This window comes from Acanthochromis polyacanthus, chromosome 19, assembly GCF_021347895.1.
Source record: "Acanthochromis polyacanthus isolate Apoly-LR-REF ecotype Palm Island chromosome 19, KAUST_Apoly_ChrSc, whole genome shotgun sequence".
Classification (NCBI taxonomy): Eukaryota; Metazoa; Chordata; class Actinopteri; family Pomacentridae; genus Acanthochromis; species Acanthochromis polyacanthus.
In genome coordinates, this window is record NC_067131.1 from 28411944 (window position 1) to 28429293 (window position 17350).

At 37.6% G+C, this 17350-nt stretch overlaps 1 protein-coding gene across 1 annotated transcript in view; it reads right to left on the minus strand.

Annotated features, from left to right (window-relative positions):
- LOC110960446 (formin-like protein 1) overlaps nt 1–2653 on the minus strand; it is a 51696-nt gene extending 49043 nt beyond the window's left edge. The window contains exon 1 of the mRNA XM_051939816.1: nt 1961–2653. Coding sequence (XP_051795776.1) covers nt 1961–2101 — 141 coding nt within the window. The 5' untranslated portion in view covers nt 2102–2653. The remainder of the gene's footprint in view (nt 1–1960) is intronic.
- Nucleotides 2654–17350: the final 14697 nt, after the last annotated feature.

Sequence of the window (17350 nt, forward strand, 5' to 3'; positions counted from 1 at the left end):
GGGATGCGGATCAGCACCTCCAAGTCCGAGGCCATGGTTCTCTGCCGGAAACCGGTGGATTGCTCCCTCTGGGTTGAGGGGAGTGGTGTGGGAAAATGGAGCGAGAGATGGACAGGCGGATTGGTGCGGCGTCAGCAGTAATGAAGGCGTTGTACCGAACCGTCGTGGTGAAGAGGGAGCTGAGCCGTAAAGCGAAGCTCTCGATTTACCAGTCCATCTACGTTCCAACCCTCACCTATGGTCATGAGCTTTGGGTAGTGACCGAAAGAACAAGATCGCGGATTCAAGCGGCCGAAATGAGCTTCCTCCGTAAGGTGGCTGGACTCAGCCTTAGAGATAGGGTGAGGAGCTCAGACATCCGGAGGGAGCTCGGAGTAGAGCCGCTGCTCCTTCGCATCGAAAGGAGCCAGTTGAGGCAGTTTGGCCATCTGACTCGGATGCCTCCAGGGAGACTTCCTTTGGAGGTTTTCCGAGCACGTCCATCTGGGAGGAGACCCCGGGGTAGACCCAGAACTTGCTGGAGGGATTATATATCTTGTCTGGCCTGGGAACGCCTCGGGATCCCCCAGGAACAGCTGGAAAGCGTCGCTGGGGGGAGGGACGTCTGGAACGACCTGCTTCGCCTGCTGCCTCCGCGACCCGGCCCCGGATAAGCGAAAGAAAATGGATGGATAATATAGCAGATGCTGTTATTTAGTTTAGGCTAATTTAGTGGCTAATACTATCTTGTTTAGGTTTGGGTAATGGTTACAGTTAAAGTGGAAGTTAATGTCATCTTATTTAGGCTAACATAATGGCTAACTTTATCTTGTTCAGGTTAATGTTATTTTGTTTACACCACTGTTTTCTTTTTTGGGCTAATGTAGCCGATAGTGTCATTTTGTTTTGGCTATTGTTGTGGCAAATATCCTGTTTACTCTAACATAATGGCTCACGTCGTCTTGTTTAGCTTAATATGGAAGCTAATGTTATTTTGTTTAGGTTGACGTAGCGGCTAACAGTATTTTGCATTGGCCAGCACAGTGGCTAATGATATTTTGCTTAGGCTAATATAGCAGATACTGTTATTTAGTTTAAGCTAATATCATGGCTAATACTATCTTGTTTATGTTTAGGTAATTATAAAGCTAAAGTGGAAGCTAATGTCATCTTATTTAGGCTAACATAATGGCTAACTTTATCTTGTTCAGGTTAATGTTATCTTGTTTGGGCTAATGTAGCCGATAGTGTTATTTTGTTTTAGGCTAATGTTGTGGCTAATATTATCCCGTTTACTCTAACATTGTGGAAGATGTCATCTCGTTTAGGTTAATGTTATCCTGTATGGGCTAACACACTGCATAGCATTTCTGTTATTGTGAGCTACCAGCTACTGTCATTGCTGTCTAATCTATTCAATTCAGTTCAATTGTATTTATATAGCGCCAACTACAGGTCAAATTGTCTCAAAACACTTTACAGAACCCATATGCGTGTGAATTAAAATGTGTGTGAAGCAGTTTTCTTTGTAAATAAGCGTTTATGTTGAAGTTGAAAAATAGTTTTCACCATCTAATCTGCTACTGAAAATGGTGGAATTTAATTTTCTGCTGTCATACTTTTCACCATATAGTGTGAAACTCACTTAACCCTCTCTGGGTAACTAATAAACTAAGAGGTTCTATATTAAACAAAGTATTCTAAGTATATTTAACGTTGTAAAGATAGCTGAGTACCTTTTATTAACAGACCAGACTTCCTAGTTTCATTATTCAACAGCCCGTAGAGAAGCAGTGAGCCTAAAGCTGCAGTAAGCCTCAGCATAAAGGAGCTCTTATGTATCTTTCCACAGTGGCATTGTGTACCTGGCACTCCGATAAGCTTGTCCTGAGGACGTGCACATTTCCAACATATTCCACATTCTTTTGTTTCTTTCTGCCGTTTGCCGTGCGCTCTCCTCTCTGTGTGAAAGTTGACTCACCAGCACGGCGCTGAATCTCTCCTCCAGCTCCTCCTCAGGTGGCATCGGCAGCTTGGCCCCGGCCGGCCCGCTGGACCCCGGGGCCGCCGCCTTCCCATCCTTCCCCTGGGAAGCCTCGATGCTCCCTGCTGCATTTCCCATGACTGTAAATCCAAAAAAACGCTCATATACTCAAAAACTCAAAAATCTTAACAGCGCTGCCAGGAGGGTTAGAAAACAACTGTTGGTTCAGAGTTGAGTCCTGTGTGGCCCGTGACCTTCCATTATCTCCACGACCCCACTGTGTCGCCTCATGCTCAAGTTATTACTGGTCGATATTCTTGGACAGGCGGCGGGATGAAATCCACCCGAGCTGCTGAATGAGAGTCGGTGCTGGCCGCATTATGAAACCCTAGAAAGAGGGAAGGGGATATCCTGACAGTGACAGACAGACTGACAGCTGAAAGAGAAAAGGGAGGAGGAGGAGTTCAAGCCTGTGGCTTCTGTCCGGGACGAGCAGCAAAAATTCAACACAACAACAAAGGTGTCACCGGTGAGAGGAGGAAACTCAGAGGAAACTCCCACAGCAGGTAGTTGATCTGTGGAAGTCCTCCATCTGCTGCTGGATGCTGGAAGTCTGAGGCCCTCAGAGCTTCATATCAGAGAGGAGAGATCCAGCAGTGACTGTTTCTATCCGACAGGACGGAGACTGAAGGCAGCAGCAGCTTCAACAGCACCCAGGCTCTGGGTCCTAAAGCCTCCATATTCAGGCTGCACCTGATGCTTAGAGCCAGTAGAGAGAAGACGATGACAAACTGGTTTAACCCTCTAAACAGGCATTTTTACCCACTGTGGCTCATTTTTCACTGCAGTATAAACTCCTGCACCTCCATGGATAGGAGGAGAGACAACTATGGCATGTTTTCTGTTATAATGCCATATAAATCATACAAAAAGTGGAATTTCTTTGATTCTTTCATTTACAAAAATCACAATAACTGTAACCACTCTAACATCTTTCCAAGTGCCCACAGATGTTACTATTGCAGGGGAAAAAATGGCTCCACATGCTAAAGACAGTTAAAATAATTTTTATTTGTTTACATACTTGTCTCCTCTCTGCACTGCTTCAACACGGCCCGAACTTTAACAGCAAAGTCCCTGAATTTTTTTGTATTTTACAGAATCTAGTTAGAACAAATGGTGAATTTTTGGCACAAATAAAGCAGATGAAATATCACAATTTTAAGCTTAGATTTTGTTGATTTTTTTAGACTAAAACGAAAGACAGCTGTTTTGTATTTTTTTGGAAGTATCACAGTTATAAAGCTGTGCATTGTTTAAAAAAAAACTATGTTTGAATTTCTTTATTTTTTGCAAAAGAATATTCCAGATAACTATTTATATTCTTACGATTTTTCCAGACTTTTTCTCTCTCCTCTGTTCTTCATCTGTACAAAGATGTTTCATCATGCTGAATGTATCGTCAACAACTTGCTGCTCTGTTCACTGTTTTTGAGCCATTAATTGTGCATTATTGTAGTATTCTTGTGGGGTTTTTTGTCTGTTTGCATTCATTTTGTGTCTTTTTTTTTGCTTTCTGTGTTGTTTTGGTCATTTTGTTTCTCTTTATTTCTGTATTGTTTTTTAAGCATTTTTCATCTGCTTTGTGTCATTTTGTGTATTGATTTTATCAATTTGTGTCTTGTAATCCTTATTTTGTTTCATTTTGTGTCTTATTTTTGTGCTTTTGTGTCTCTTTTACAGTGGTTTTGTCTCCACATACAACAGATATTTAACTATCTCCATGTTTACTCTCCAGACTTTTTCTTTCTACTCTGCTCTTCATCTGTACAAAGATGTTTCACCATGCTGAATGTATCTTCATTGACTTGCTCCTCTGTTCACTGTTTCTGAGCCATGCTGCATTTATTTTATTGATCCAGTAGGTTTTTATTTCCTCTCTGTCTCTCTAATTTGTTTGTTTTTTTACAGAATCTGGAACGAATGGTTTATTCCGTCACAGGGTTTAATCAAGGACCGTTGGTAAGCTGAAAATCCAACAATTATTTCTGCTTGTAGTTTTGAGAAATTATGTAATTTTGATGTCTTTTTAAAGACAACTTGCCTTTCAAGTCATAAATTATAGATATAACATTTACATCCTGTCCAGATTTAACATTACGGTTATCAACAACCTCATTTTGACTCTGTTTTAATGATGTGCATTGTAAATAACTGTAACTTAATTATTCCTTCAAATAGAATGCTTTCTCCAATTCTACAATTTCATTTAGTAGTTGCTTTTATCCAAAGCGATGTACATCTGAGAGTAGACAGAACACAAGCAAGGATCTAGTCAGGAGAAAACAACCTGGATAAGAGCCGTAAAATCAGTTCAGGTGTGATAATAGGACCGTGATGTCTACAGGCAGTGCAGACATAATGGGAATTCATTTTTTGCAGTCTGTCAAGTGCAAACACATCCAAACCAAAGAAGACTTTCTGGATGTCATTACTTCATATTTGTTTTATAAAGATGTTTCTTTCTTTGCTTTTGTTAGCTCTAAGCTGAAATACATACTACCTATCCACAGAAAGTACTCACAACTGACTAAATTAAAATTCTTTTCTTGATTAACTTCATAAAACATTGAACTTTTGATTGTGCAGTTTCCTAGAGCTGTGGATGATGTCACCAAAACTCAACAATATTCACTTTACTATGTTAATATGAAGAAAAGGAGGAAATTATTGAGAAAATATCTTTATATTTTATTTAAAAATGACTCAACTCACATTTGCAGGATTAACAGTCTGCATGTGAGCTGACATGAACCGATGTCCAAATTTAAAGTCTAAGACCACAAGTGCATCTCTCATTTTTAGCTGTTTTGATTTTTTTTCTTTGCTTTTCTTTATATATTAAAGATAATTTGAGAATTATATGCTTCTGCCTTTAATCACACTGTATGCATTAAGTAGTGCTAATCTGTCATAGAAACTACACAAAACGTGCTGTTATGTCAGATTCACAATTTTAGAGCAAAATGTGAGTAAAAGAGGAATGATATAAATTCACAATTTGAAGAAGCAAAAAAAATCTCTTACCTTAAATTGTTTTTTATGTTGTTGGCCTTTTTCACCGATGGCATTTTGACACGGAACAGCAGCAAAAGAAGGTTTACTGGGGCACTAAAATAAAAGATATTTGTATTATTAATGTTAGTATAAAGTCAAAATGTGCTTTAAAAACTAATTTATACAAGGACATTAGTATTATATATGAAATACAGTTTGTTTTCATTGGATGACATGAAGTTATTTAGTTTATTTCGTGACATTTGACCCCATAAACCAACTAAAGTTTGCCTGGTAATGTTTAAAAATGAGTTTATTAAGAGTACAATCACCACAGTACGTTAATCTCCGTGTAGAAACGGAGTGAACAGAGTAAACAAGAGCAGCGGTGGGTGATTTATCCCTCAGCCAGATATTTCTGTGATCAAAGCCTCATTCATACTTTCATGTTGCGTCATAACACCCAAACACACCGCCGTAGTAAAGAGGATAAAGCTCTTAAGCACGGTCATAAGCAGCGGTGACATAATGTTTGAGCTGCAGAGTCACTGGAAGGTGGAAGCAGTAAACGTTAATAAATGATGAGCTGATACCTGAGCGTCTGGACACACGTGGTCGGCAGCAGCAGGACGTAACCAACATGACGGGTCATTTATCAGGTTTACGGCGGCGTTATGATGGCGTGTAGTACAACAGAAACTAACAAGAAACTACTTTATATCTTACTAAAAGGTTTATTAATCACAAATGTAGTCAGTTTTTGTAATAAAAGCAAAGAAACTCTACATTTATGTAGATTATAAAGCAGCAGGGAGGAGGTCGGGGTGGATGGTGGCCAAACTAAACTCAAGTCAGTGACACAAAGAACTGTAGTCTGTAAAATAGGCGACAGCATCACATTGTGGTTTCAAATAACTCTATAACATGCACAAATTAAATCTCAAGTCTGCAATATTTCCCTGACTTCCCTAACCAAAGCGCTTCAGGTGCTTCAACGTAACAATGTTTAATATTCAAACCAGTCATGTAAATATGTATAGCATTTAAATATTAGTGTTTTGTTGTTCTATTTAAATTAGTAAAATAAACACCATTTTTAGATTTTAATTATATTTTTTAAATTCGTCAGGTAAATTAGTAAAATAAACACCATTTTTAGGTTTTAACTATATTTTTTTAATTAAGTAAATTTATGCAATACATAATTGTCCAGTTTTACAATTTGTCCTTATTTTTATTTTATGATCATTATTATGTATTCCAAACTGCTTAACAAAACAATCATTAATATTCCAACTAGTAATGTAAATTTGTGCAGTATATAACATTGTAGGTTCTTAACTTTAATAATTAAATTACTCAGGTCAGATCTTAATGTTTAGGGTAGCAAGGTGCAAACAGCTGTTTGTTTTGTTTTGGATTTATTCTTCCAATTTAAAAAAAGTTAACCTGTTTATAACTTCTCACTCTCAGTGCAATTACTCGTCTAAATTATGAACAAAATACTGGACGCTTTAATAAAAACAAGAAGGTATTGCTGAGAAGATGATGCATTCTGGTTCCTCAGATCCTCTTTTCTCAAAAGCAAAAACACTCCAAGCTCGTGGGTCCTGCAGTGTGGGGACATCATGGCAGAATATCTTAAAAATAAATGTAAAATAATTCAAAGTGGCAGCCCCAATATAAACCTGTAGGCTTGTTTAGATTATCTGAGAGACTCCCGTGTTTCTGTGTTCAATAAAAATTTGATATAATTTAAATAAAGTTATGAAATGGGAATACAGACAGCAGATATTTCCACTTAGCGACTCTATTGTCTGTTTGAAACGCCCTCAGATAAACTTCTAGGAGACGACGTTGAACACTGCGACAAAGTGAATCCTTTCCCTCCTTCTGAGACTTTCATGTTCTGGAGGAGTTGAAGCTTTTTGTTTCTGATTTCTTACTCAGCAGAGATTTCTGGATTTTGCTGGCAGCGATAAACTGCACAGAGCAAATTCAGGTCATTAATTATCCGAGCTTCCGGTAAGAAAATGGTGAAAAATGTCATTTGGATTTTCCCAAATCTCAAGGTCACGTCAAATATATTCAGTTTACTGTCAAAGAGGAGGAAGGAAACATGAATATGTACATTTAAGATTAGTAACTGTGAAGCCTTAAACGTTAGAAATCTGAATATTTGTTGATTTCTGCGACAGAAAATTGACAAAACAATCAACATATGATGTTTTCTAGAATGAATGATGAGCATTCAAGAAAATAGAGCAGATTAATCAGAGGAAATAAAGATAAACTGCAGCCAGAGACACATTAGATAGAAGTCTTTCAGCGTTCTTTATATACATACATACATACACACGTGGACAAAATTGTTGGTACCCCTCAGTTAAAGAAGGAAAAACCCACAATTCTCACTGAAATCACTTGAAACTCACAAAAGTAACAATAAATAAAAATTTATTGAAAATTAAATAATCAAAATCTGCCATTACTTTTGAATTGTTGATTAACATAATTATTTTAAAAAACAAACTAATGAAACAGGCCTGGACAAAAATGATGGTACCTCTATAAAAGATTGAAAACTATTTGACCAGAGTGACATGATTAACTCAGGTGTGTCATTTAATTGACATCACAGGTGTTTCCAAACTCATAATCAGTCAGTCTGCCTATTTAAAGGGAGACAAGTAGTCACCCTGCTGTTTGGTGAAAAGGTGTGTACCACACTGAACATGGACAACAGAAAGCGAAGGAGAGAATTGTCCCAGGACATCCGAAAAAAAATTATAGACAAACATCTTAAAGGTAAAGGCTATAAGACCATCTCTAAACAGCTTGAAGTTCCTGTGACAACAGTGGCTCATATTATTCAGAAGTTCAAGACCCACGGGACAGTAGCCAACCTCCCTGGACGTGGCCGCAAGAGGAAAATTGATGACAAATTGAAGAGACGGATCGTTGGAATTGTATCCAAAGAGCCCAGAGCAACCTCCAAAGAAATTAAAGGTGAACTCCAAGGCCAAGGTACATCAGTGTCAGATCGCACCATTCGTCGTTGTTTGAGCCAAAGTGGACTTCATGGGAGACGACCAAGGAGGACACCACTGCTGAAAAAAACTCATTAAAAAGCGAGACTGGAATTTGCAAAAATGCATGTTGACAAGCCACAAAGCTTCTGGGAGAATGTCCTTTGGACAGATGAGACCAAACTGGAGCTTTTTGGTAAGGCACATCAACTCTATGTTCATAGACTCAAAACCAAGCATACGAAGAAAAGAACACTGTCCCTACGGTGAAACATGGAGGAGGCTCAGTAATGTTTTGGGGCTGCTTTGCTGCATCTGGCACAGGGTGTCTTGAAAGTGTGCAAGGTACGATGAAATCTGAAGACTATCAAGGCATTCTGGAGAGAAATGTGCTGCCTAGTGTGAGAAAGCTTGGTCTCAGTCGCAGGTCATGGGTCTTCCAACAGGACAACGATCCAAAACACACAGCCAAAAACACCCAAGAATGGCTGAGAGAAAAGCGTTGGACTATTCTAAAGTGGCCTTCTATGAGCCCAGATCTGAATCCCATTGAACATATGTGGAAGGAGCTGAAACATGCCATTTGGAGAAGACACCCATCAAACCTGAGACAACTGGAGCTGTTTGCTCATGAGGAGTGTTCCAAAATACCTGTTGACAGCTGCAGAACGCTCATTGACAAATACAGAAATCGTTTAATTGCAGTGATTGCCTCAAAAGGTTGTGCAACAAAATATTAAGTTATGGGTACCATCATTTTTGTCCAGCCCTATTTCATTAGTTTGTTTTTTTAAATAATTATGTTAATCAACAATTCAAAAGTGATGGCTGATTTTGATTATTTAATTTTCAATAAATTTTTATTTATTGTTACTTTTGTGAGTTTCAAGTGATTTCAGTGAGAATTGTGGGTTTTTCCTTCTTTAACTGAGGGGTACCAACAATTTTGTCCACGTGTGTATATATTAGTGTTGCTGTAACTCGTGTTCTGAGTCACACTGACATCTAGTGGTCGTAACGGTTTATTACAGCAGGAAATCTGACCTCCTCCTTTACCACAGAGTCATCATTTCAGAACCGAGTCTCTAAATGTCAGGATTGAGTTTTCATTTACAAACTAGAGATGAAACGCAGTCAGGTTAACTCATCTGCTCTTTTATGGATTTGTTTTTTAATCTTTGAGTTTTTCTTTAAATCACAAGATTATTCTCTCTTCTTGGATATAACGTCCCCAAATAAAAAACCATTTATACTTTAAACATCAAATGAAAAGACTCAAAGCATATTCAGGTTTTATTCATGTAGTTTTTACAATTTGGACCAATCAAAACCAACATAATCCAGCTGTTTTGAAAATTAAACACTTAAAATGTGTATTCGTGTTTATATTTTTTAGGCTCCTTAGTAATAATACTGTTGGTTTTGGTAATTTTCTTGAATTTGTTTAAAATTAAAATGCTAAATTTCATTGCAGCCATCGTATAATGCCATAAATATGAAGAGTGTGAAGGAATAAATGTGGAAATGTTGTGTTATGAAATCCAAAATCTCTTTAATTATTGTAAAAATACCACAAAATATTACGGTTGAGCAAAATATGAGTGTTCAAAATCAGATTTTACAACAAATTAAATTAGATTTTCATAAGTACACAATTTTTGTCTATTTTTCTGTGCATATATACACCAATTTGGAATATTCTGAATATTTTGATGCACTAACACCAGCTGCAGTAGAAGCTTTAGGTTACAGTGATGAGTTTCTGCTTACATTAATAGTGATATTTTTACACAGTTGTTACATGAAAATAACACTGAACTCCCTTTATATTCATCTTAAGGACTGTTGACATGTAGTGGGCGTAAAATACTCTGAAATAAAATACTAAAAACATGAATTTTTACTTGAAAACACTTAAGAAAGGGCTCAAATGTCTTAGTTCTGTTCTTAAGATTGTGTGATAATCTCAGAGGCTTTTCAACAAGTTCATGAAGTTTGTATTTATGGAAAAATGCCTTTCGTTGTCATGTTGTACTTCTCTTTAAACAACTATCTAAAATGTTACAGCACCCAGTGTTGAGGCAGTTTTTGTGACTGTATTTGTGGACGTCTAACATCTGTAGCAGCTGGATTAACCACAGTGAACAACATGGAGATCAGCTGTGGGGATTATTCTGATATCCAGCCGGTATAAAGAGATTAATAATGTTAGAGCTTATTTACTGCAGCTTGGATTTTGTCAGACCAGTCGTTGGGACGTTTTTTCTAAATTACAGTTAAAGTAGCCTGATGTTTATTTTATCTGTTGTTCAAATTCCTGAAGTAACTGAGCTGACATATGCGGACAACACATCTTTATATAAAAAAAAGAGACACATCTTTATATTTTAATGTCATCACATGTAAATGATAGATGAAAACTAATGGTCGACTACTAGCACAACAACCGAATATTCAGATATTTGGGTCCAGCCCTAGTAAACCTGCACAATAAATAATGTGGATCAGACTTAACTTTATTGTTTGTTAGTGCATTTATGTTGTATATAGCATTATGGTTTCAGCATTTAATATTATATGACCCCCAGTGATGGAATCTGCTCACTGCTGTGTATAATGATGGCTCAGGGATCCTTGGTCCTTCATTGAGTGCGCATCCTTTTTGTTTGGAGAACAAATGTCTTATGTTTAAACTAATTTAAGCAAATTAGTCAGGTAAAATAAACACCATTTTAACAACCACTTGAAGCTGTTACTACCTCCTGAAGAACATCGCTAGAATCAAGGGTTTCCTGTCTAGAGAGGACACAGAGACATGTCCATGTATTTATTTTCAGTTGGTTAGACTATTGTAATGGCGTCTTTAAAGGTCTTAACAAGAAATCAATCAAGCAGCTGATCCAGAAGGCTGCCAGAGTCCTACTAACACCAGGAAACTGGACCACATTACACCGGTCCTCAAATCACTGAAACATGTGCCAACATGTCCTCAGACTAAATTGCAAAAACTCTGTGGTGAACTGTGAGCCGTGACGGTGAAGACGGCAGAGATTCATGTGATTTAAATCATTTTCTCACCACCAGATCAGTTCGGCTTCACGAGTTGAAGCTAAAACGTGTTTAGAGAGAAAAACTTTAGCAGGTGGAGAATAAAACCAGCAAAGTTTCTTCTGTGTTCAGACTGTCCACACGTTTACTAAAACATTATTCCATCTCCAATCACCAGCAACCTTCTGCTTGAAAATCCTGTATTAGACACTAACAGAATCTGTGAAATGTTTAATTGTATTTCTGAAGTAATTTCCGCAACTTCAACCCACTTTCAGCAGCTGAAATTTATCGTATACCAGGAACGATTACAGATAAAATATGCACTGTTATGTCTCATCGTGTTATTGATTAAAAACTATTTGAAATGGAGGATATTAGTATTTTTAAGAAGATGTATGCACACATGATCTACTGAAACCCAACATGAAGTCAGTTCATCTCAATCAATTAATCTGTCCATTATTTTTTTTGATTCATTGATTGGTTTTTTGGTCTATAAAATGGGAAAAAATTGAAAATAAATGTTGATCAGTGTTCCCTATAGCCCAAAATGACAAATGAAAACCAGAATATATTCAATTTACTCTCATAGAAGAGAAAAAAACCAAAAACATTCACATTTAGGAAGCTAGAATCAAAGAATTTAGACTTTTCAGCTGATGTCTATATTTAGCAACTAAAGTTTCAGATATACTTTTGGTAGGTGTTTTTGTAATAATCAACAAACTTCCAGTAGACGACTGGTTTTAATGTACATTAACCCATTAACCGATCATACTGCAGCTTAATGTAAAGTTTATGTTCAATAAAAGAAGAAAAATGGTTCAACTTGAACTGTTTGCTGCTTCTTTGAGCAACACTGAGCCTCCACAAGCTTCAGTAATGGCAGAAGTAGAGTGAATGTGGTGCAGCACTAACCTGTTTAAACGTTTTGGGGCCAAAAAAAGCCGCCACCATTAAATTCAGCCAATTTTAATCTGAGGACCTTGTATGAGGTTTCAGCTACTGGTGGTTTTTAGTTGAGAGTGCAACAGCAGGAAATCAATGTAAGTCAGTGAAGTAATGCAAACATTTGTGTGTAACACTGGTTAAATACATCATTAAATGTATCTAACACTGGTGAAATATATCATTAAATGTATCTAACACTGGTTAAATATATCATTAAATGTATCTAACACTGGTGAAATGTATCAAATACTGGTTAAATGTGTGTAAAACTGGTCAAATGTATCCACCACTATTTAAATGTATCAAACACTGGTTAATGTATCATTAAATATACCTAAAACTGGTTAAATATGTCTAAACCTGGCTAAATGTATCTACCACTATTTAAATGTATCATTAAATGTATCTAAAATTAGTTAAATGTATTGTTAAATGTGTGTAAAACTGGTTAAATGTATCTAATAATATTTAAATGTATCCTGATTAAATGTATCTACTACAATTTAAAGGCATCATTAAAAGTATCTAAAACTAGTTAAATGTATCATTTGATCTATCTAAAACTTGCTAAACAACATTAAATGTATCATGAAATGCATCTAACAGTGGTTAATTTTTTTCTGTTTTGTTAAAGATACTATCTGGTAAAATCATTTACATGTTGACTGCAAAAAATAACCTGAAACCTGCATTTTTACAAAAAAAAGTATTTTTTTCTTGTGCCTTTAAAGAGTGGAAAGAATGGTTTTGGTTAAATGAAGGTCAGGTTTAAATATAGTCAACACAGACAGCACATGTTCCAGATGCATAAAACCGCTACGCATCAAGACAGAAATATGTATTTTATGTTCCATTTGTCAGATTTATGTGGTGTTTCATGAAGTGAACAATATCACAACTTTATGTTTATGAAATGGAACAAAAGCCCAGAACTGGTTTGAAAACGCCTCAGGAGACGACTCTAACAGAAACAGACTTGTGTAGCATAGAATTGGGTAAATTAAGAGAGTGGGTAAAGATGGATGGAGCGCTTACTGCAAACCAGACAGACGAAGGAAGTCTAATTTTACAACAAGGTTTTGGGGACATCACAACATAAACAAAGCTGCTCCTCCAGATGGAATAATCCCTTTAATCTGCACACGGTTCTATATCATCTGAAGACCTTATAGCGCATTTAATCTCACTGATTTTTGGAAGTATTTTCAGCTGAGGAGCAGCGTGGGAAGAGAATAATGTTCAAAAGTTTCTCCTCACACTCTATGCTCTGCCTCAATATTTCATAGGAAAATGTCAAATATTCAAAGTAGAAAATGACAGTTTGATGTGGAAAAAGGATCTGGAGATTAGAGAGGACAGATGTAGGTTGGGCTGCGAGGGAGACGATAAATAGGTTTATCTGTTCTGAAACTGTACAAAAAATTATTTTAAACCCCGAAGTGAGCTTAAACCATGAAGAAAAATGTTAGAAATGTGATGATATTGTCTTTTCAGTAAATAAAAATCACTTTATTTTGTGTCATTTTTCTAAAACAATGTCAAAAATACAACATTTTCACAAAAAAGATTCTGTAAAAAATAAAAAAATAAAAATAATTCTGCCCTCCTTTGCACAGTGGAGGAGCCATGTTAAATCAACAGTCCAAAAAAAAATTTCACAGAATATTTGGCTGAACTACAGGCTGTGTTTGCACTTAAAGTAGAAGAACACTGTAAAATATAAAAGGTAATCTGTGTAAACTTTTAAAATGACTAATATAAACAATGTCTTTGTGGTCACATTTTGTCTATTTATGGTCACATTTAGTCTCTTTATGGTCATATTTGGTCTCTTTATCGTTGTATTTTGTGTCTTTATGGTCATATTTAGTCTATTTACAGCAGGGGTCTCAAACTCAATTTACCTGGGGGCCGCTGGAGACAGAGGCTGGGTGAGGCTGGGCCGCATCAAGTTTTCCACAAGAAAAGCTCTGATAAAAACATTCCAATGTTCTCAAATATCTTTATTTTTTAACACAAAATAAGATGAAAAAATAAATAAACGAATTAAGAATTAATAAGAAAATAAATCAATCAGTAATAAGTAAATAAAATAATAATAATAATAATACAGCAGATATAGATGACTGAAGAAACCACATATAGTTGCTGACTAGAGAAATCTAATTATTTTTATTCAGATTCAAATGTCTGTATTAACAGTTCTTTAACCTTTAACTTTCTGAACATGAATGGAACATTGGCAATGAACTGTTCTGAACATGGCTTCTCTTGCCTACTTCTTGCTGCTAGAGACCTGGCAGTGCTTCTTCTCGCACAGCTGAGCCACATTTGGCTTGAGGGAGGAAGCAGTTAAGACCCTCAGTAGGGCTTGAAGATGCTCATCAGTAAGTCTGGACCTGTACTTGGACTTAGTAGTTCAAGGTGGAGAAGAGCTTTTCGCACAAGTATGTGCTCCCAAAAAGGCACATGGTCCTCTTGAACATTCGGGAAAGCTCAGGGAAGCTGGGGGTCAATTCTCTCAAAAATTGTCCAAGCTTGTCTGTTTTTCCACTCACCTCCCTGAACTTGGCTTTGAGTTCAGAATTGCACTGCAGGTCAATGAGCTCCATCTGAAGCACAGGAGGGGCATCTTGCACATCAAAGGAGAATGGGTCCGCAAAAATTTGAAATGTGGCTCTGTGCATCTTGAAGCCTGCAAATCTGTGATCAAATTCCTCCTGTAGCTTCAAAATGACCTCAACATACTTCTCACCACTGAATGGTGTGGCTGCATCCACGAGGGCCTTGCATGCTGGGAAATGCCAAAGGTTTGTCTGCGAGAGCTGGGCTTTCCATAACACAAGTTTTGTGGAGAATGCTCTCACGTTGTCATAGGCAGCACTGACAAGTTGTCCCTGGCCTTGTAACTTCTTGTTCAGTACATTAAGCTCATGTGTGATATCAACAAGAAAAGCTAAGTCCATAAGCCATTTGGGATCACTTAGCACAGGAACAGCCACCCCATCCTTCTCCATGAAGGCTTTCACTTCTGCTCTCAACTCAAAAAATCTCTTCAATGGATTTCCCCTGCTGAGCCAACGTACATCGGTGAAGTAGAGCACATCCCCATATTCTGACTCCATTTCCTCTAAAAAAGCACGGAACCTTCTGTGCTTTAAGCCCCTGGATCTGATTTGGTTGATGCAGGGAGGTTGATGCAACGACAGACATCACATTGTCAAACTTCAGGCATCTGCTGCAAAGGGCCTGCTGATGGATAATGCAGTGCAGAGCTATGGCCTCCTCCACACCCTCCTCTTCCATTTTTTTTGGAACAAGTGCCACCAGTCCATTTTTCCTCCCTGTCATTGATGGGGCTCCATCGGTTGTTATTCCAACAATGCACTGCTTTCAAATAAATTTTGCAGTTGTACACGTCACAACTGAACAGATTTTGTTTTCAAGTGTAATACATAACAAAAAGTGTAACCAAAGTAAATAAATTATGATAATTTCACCAAAGTGCATAAAATGCCAGAAAAATGTAAACAGAAAATGGGACCGTTGCCTAATAACACTAAAAACTAGTGGTGTGCGATACTGCAAGATTTGATATTGATCCGATACCAAGTAAATACAGGGCCCTGCGCATTGTAAGTTCATGGCACCCATCTGGTCCCACCTGGTTGCTTAACAAGAGATATTTACCGACGTTCCCTGAACGCCTCACAGCGCAGACTATGGTACATGCTGTTCAGTGGCTGAGTGATCAGACCACCGTGAGAGCAAAATGTACTTAAATTTACTTATTTAAAAGAGTCAGATGAAGTGTCCTCATTTCAGATTAGTCCAATATGACAGCGATTGATTTTGTCCATATGTTGTTTTCTGTGAGCCGAGAAAACAGCACACGTCAGTGCGCTACGTCTTTTAAAAGGGGAGAGCATTTTTACATTTTAAAGGCCGCGGTCAGTCTGATCCGTCACGGCCGCTGCAGGTGATCTGCATGAATGAGATGAGTTGCAGAACCCGTGAGCGCCGGCGCGTTCCCCCCTCTACTGCCGCCCCTCCGGGAGCCTGTCTCCCCCCTCCCTCTCCGGTTGTGAGTTTCTGGCCAGTGTTGGCATTATAGTAACTTGGTATTCATTCTGTGAATAAAACTGTCTGTCCCGCTCAGCAGCAACGTAAGCTAATGTCGCGAGGTCGCAACAAGCCTGGCCGATGTCCCGCCCTCAAGAGCCATATACCCCACTGTGATTGGTAGATTCGTTCAGCTCCGCGCACAACACTGAAAAGTGTCATTCACATCAAACTTGCGGGCCGCACTAACATTAATGTTTCATATTAAGACGGGGGCCGCAAACTATCGGCCCGCGGGCCGCAGTTGGCCCGCGGGCCGCGAGTTTGAGACCCCTGATTTACAGTCATATTTTGTCATATTGTCATATTTGCCTGTTTTTGGTCATATTTAGTCTCTTTATGGTCATATTTTGTCTCTGCATAGCCATGTTTTGTTGCATTATTGCCTTATTTTCTCTCTTTATAGTGACATTCTGTCTTTTTATAGTCATATTTTGTCGCTTTATTGCCGTATTTTGCCTGTTTTCGGTCATATTTAGTGTCTATATGGTCATATTTGGTCTCTTTATGGTTGTATTTGGTCTATTTATGGTCATATTTTGTTGCTTTAAAGCTGTATTTTGTCTCTTTATGGTCATATTTTGCTTCTTTATGGTCATATGTTGTCTCTTTTTGGTCATATTGTTCTATTTATAGTCATATTTTGTCACTTTATTGCCATATCTTGCCTATTTCTGGTCATTATTTTGTCTTTTTATGGTCGTAATTTGTCTCTTTATGGTCGTATTTAGTCTCTTTGTGGTCACATTTTGTCTATTTATAGTCCTATTTTGTTGCTTCATTGCTGTATTTTGCCTGTTTTTGGTCATATTTTGTCTCTTTGTCATATTTTTTCACTTTATTGCCGTATTTTGCCTGTTTCTTGTCATATTTTGTCTCTTTATAGTCAAGGACACAACAATGCCCTCTGGCTCTATTGGTGACCGAATTATTATGCAAAACATGCAACTACATACATTTCTACATAATAAACACTGAGGCAAAACTAAATGTTTTATTCTGTGAGCAGACGACAAAAGGAAAATCCTCAAAGCTGAACACTGCCAATAACTAAAGTTTTCATTTGACAATAAAAAATGCAAACTAAAATTGTGCAGGCTGCTTCATCAACAACGTCAAGACCTTCTGCAGAATTGTAGTTCCTTGAAATGAAAACGCTCTCGTGCTTCCTGTCTGG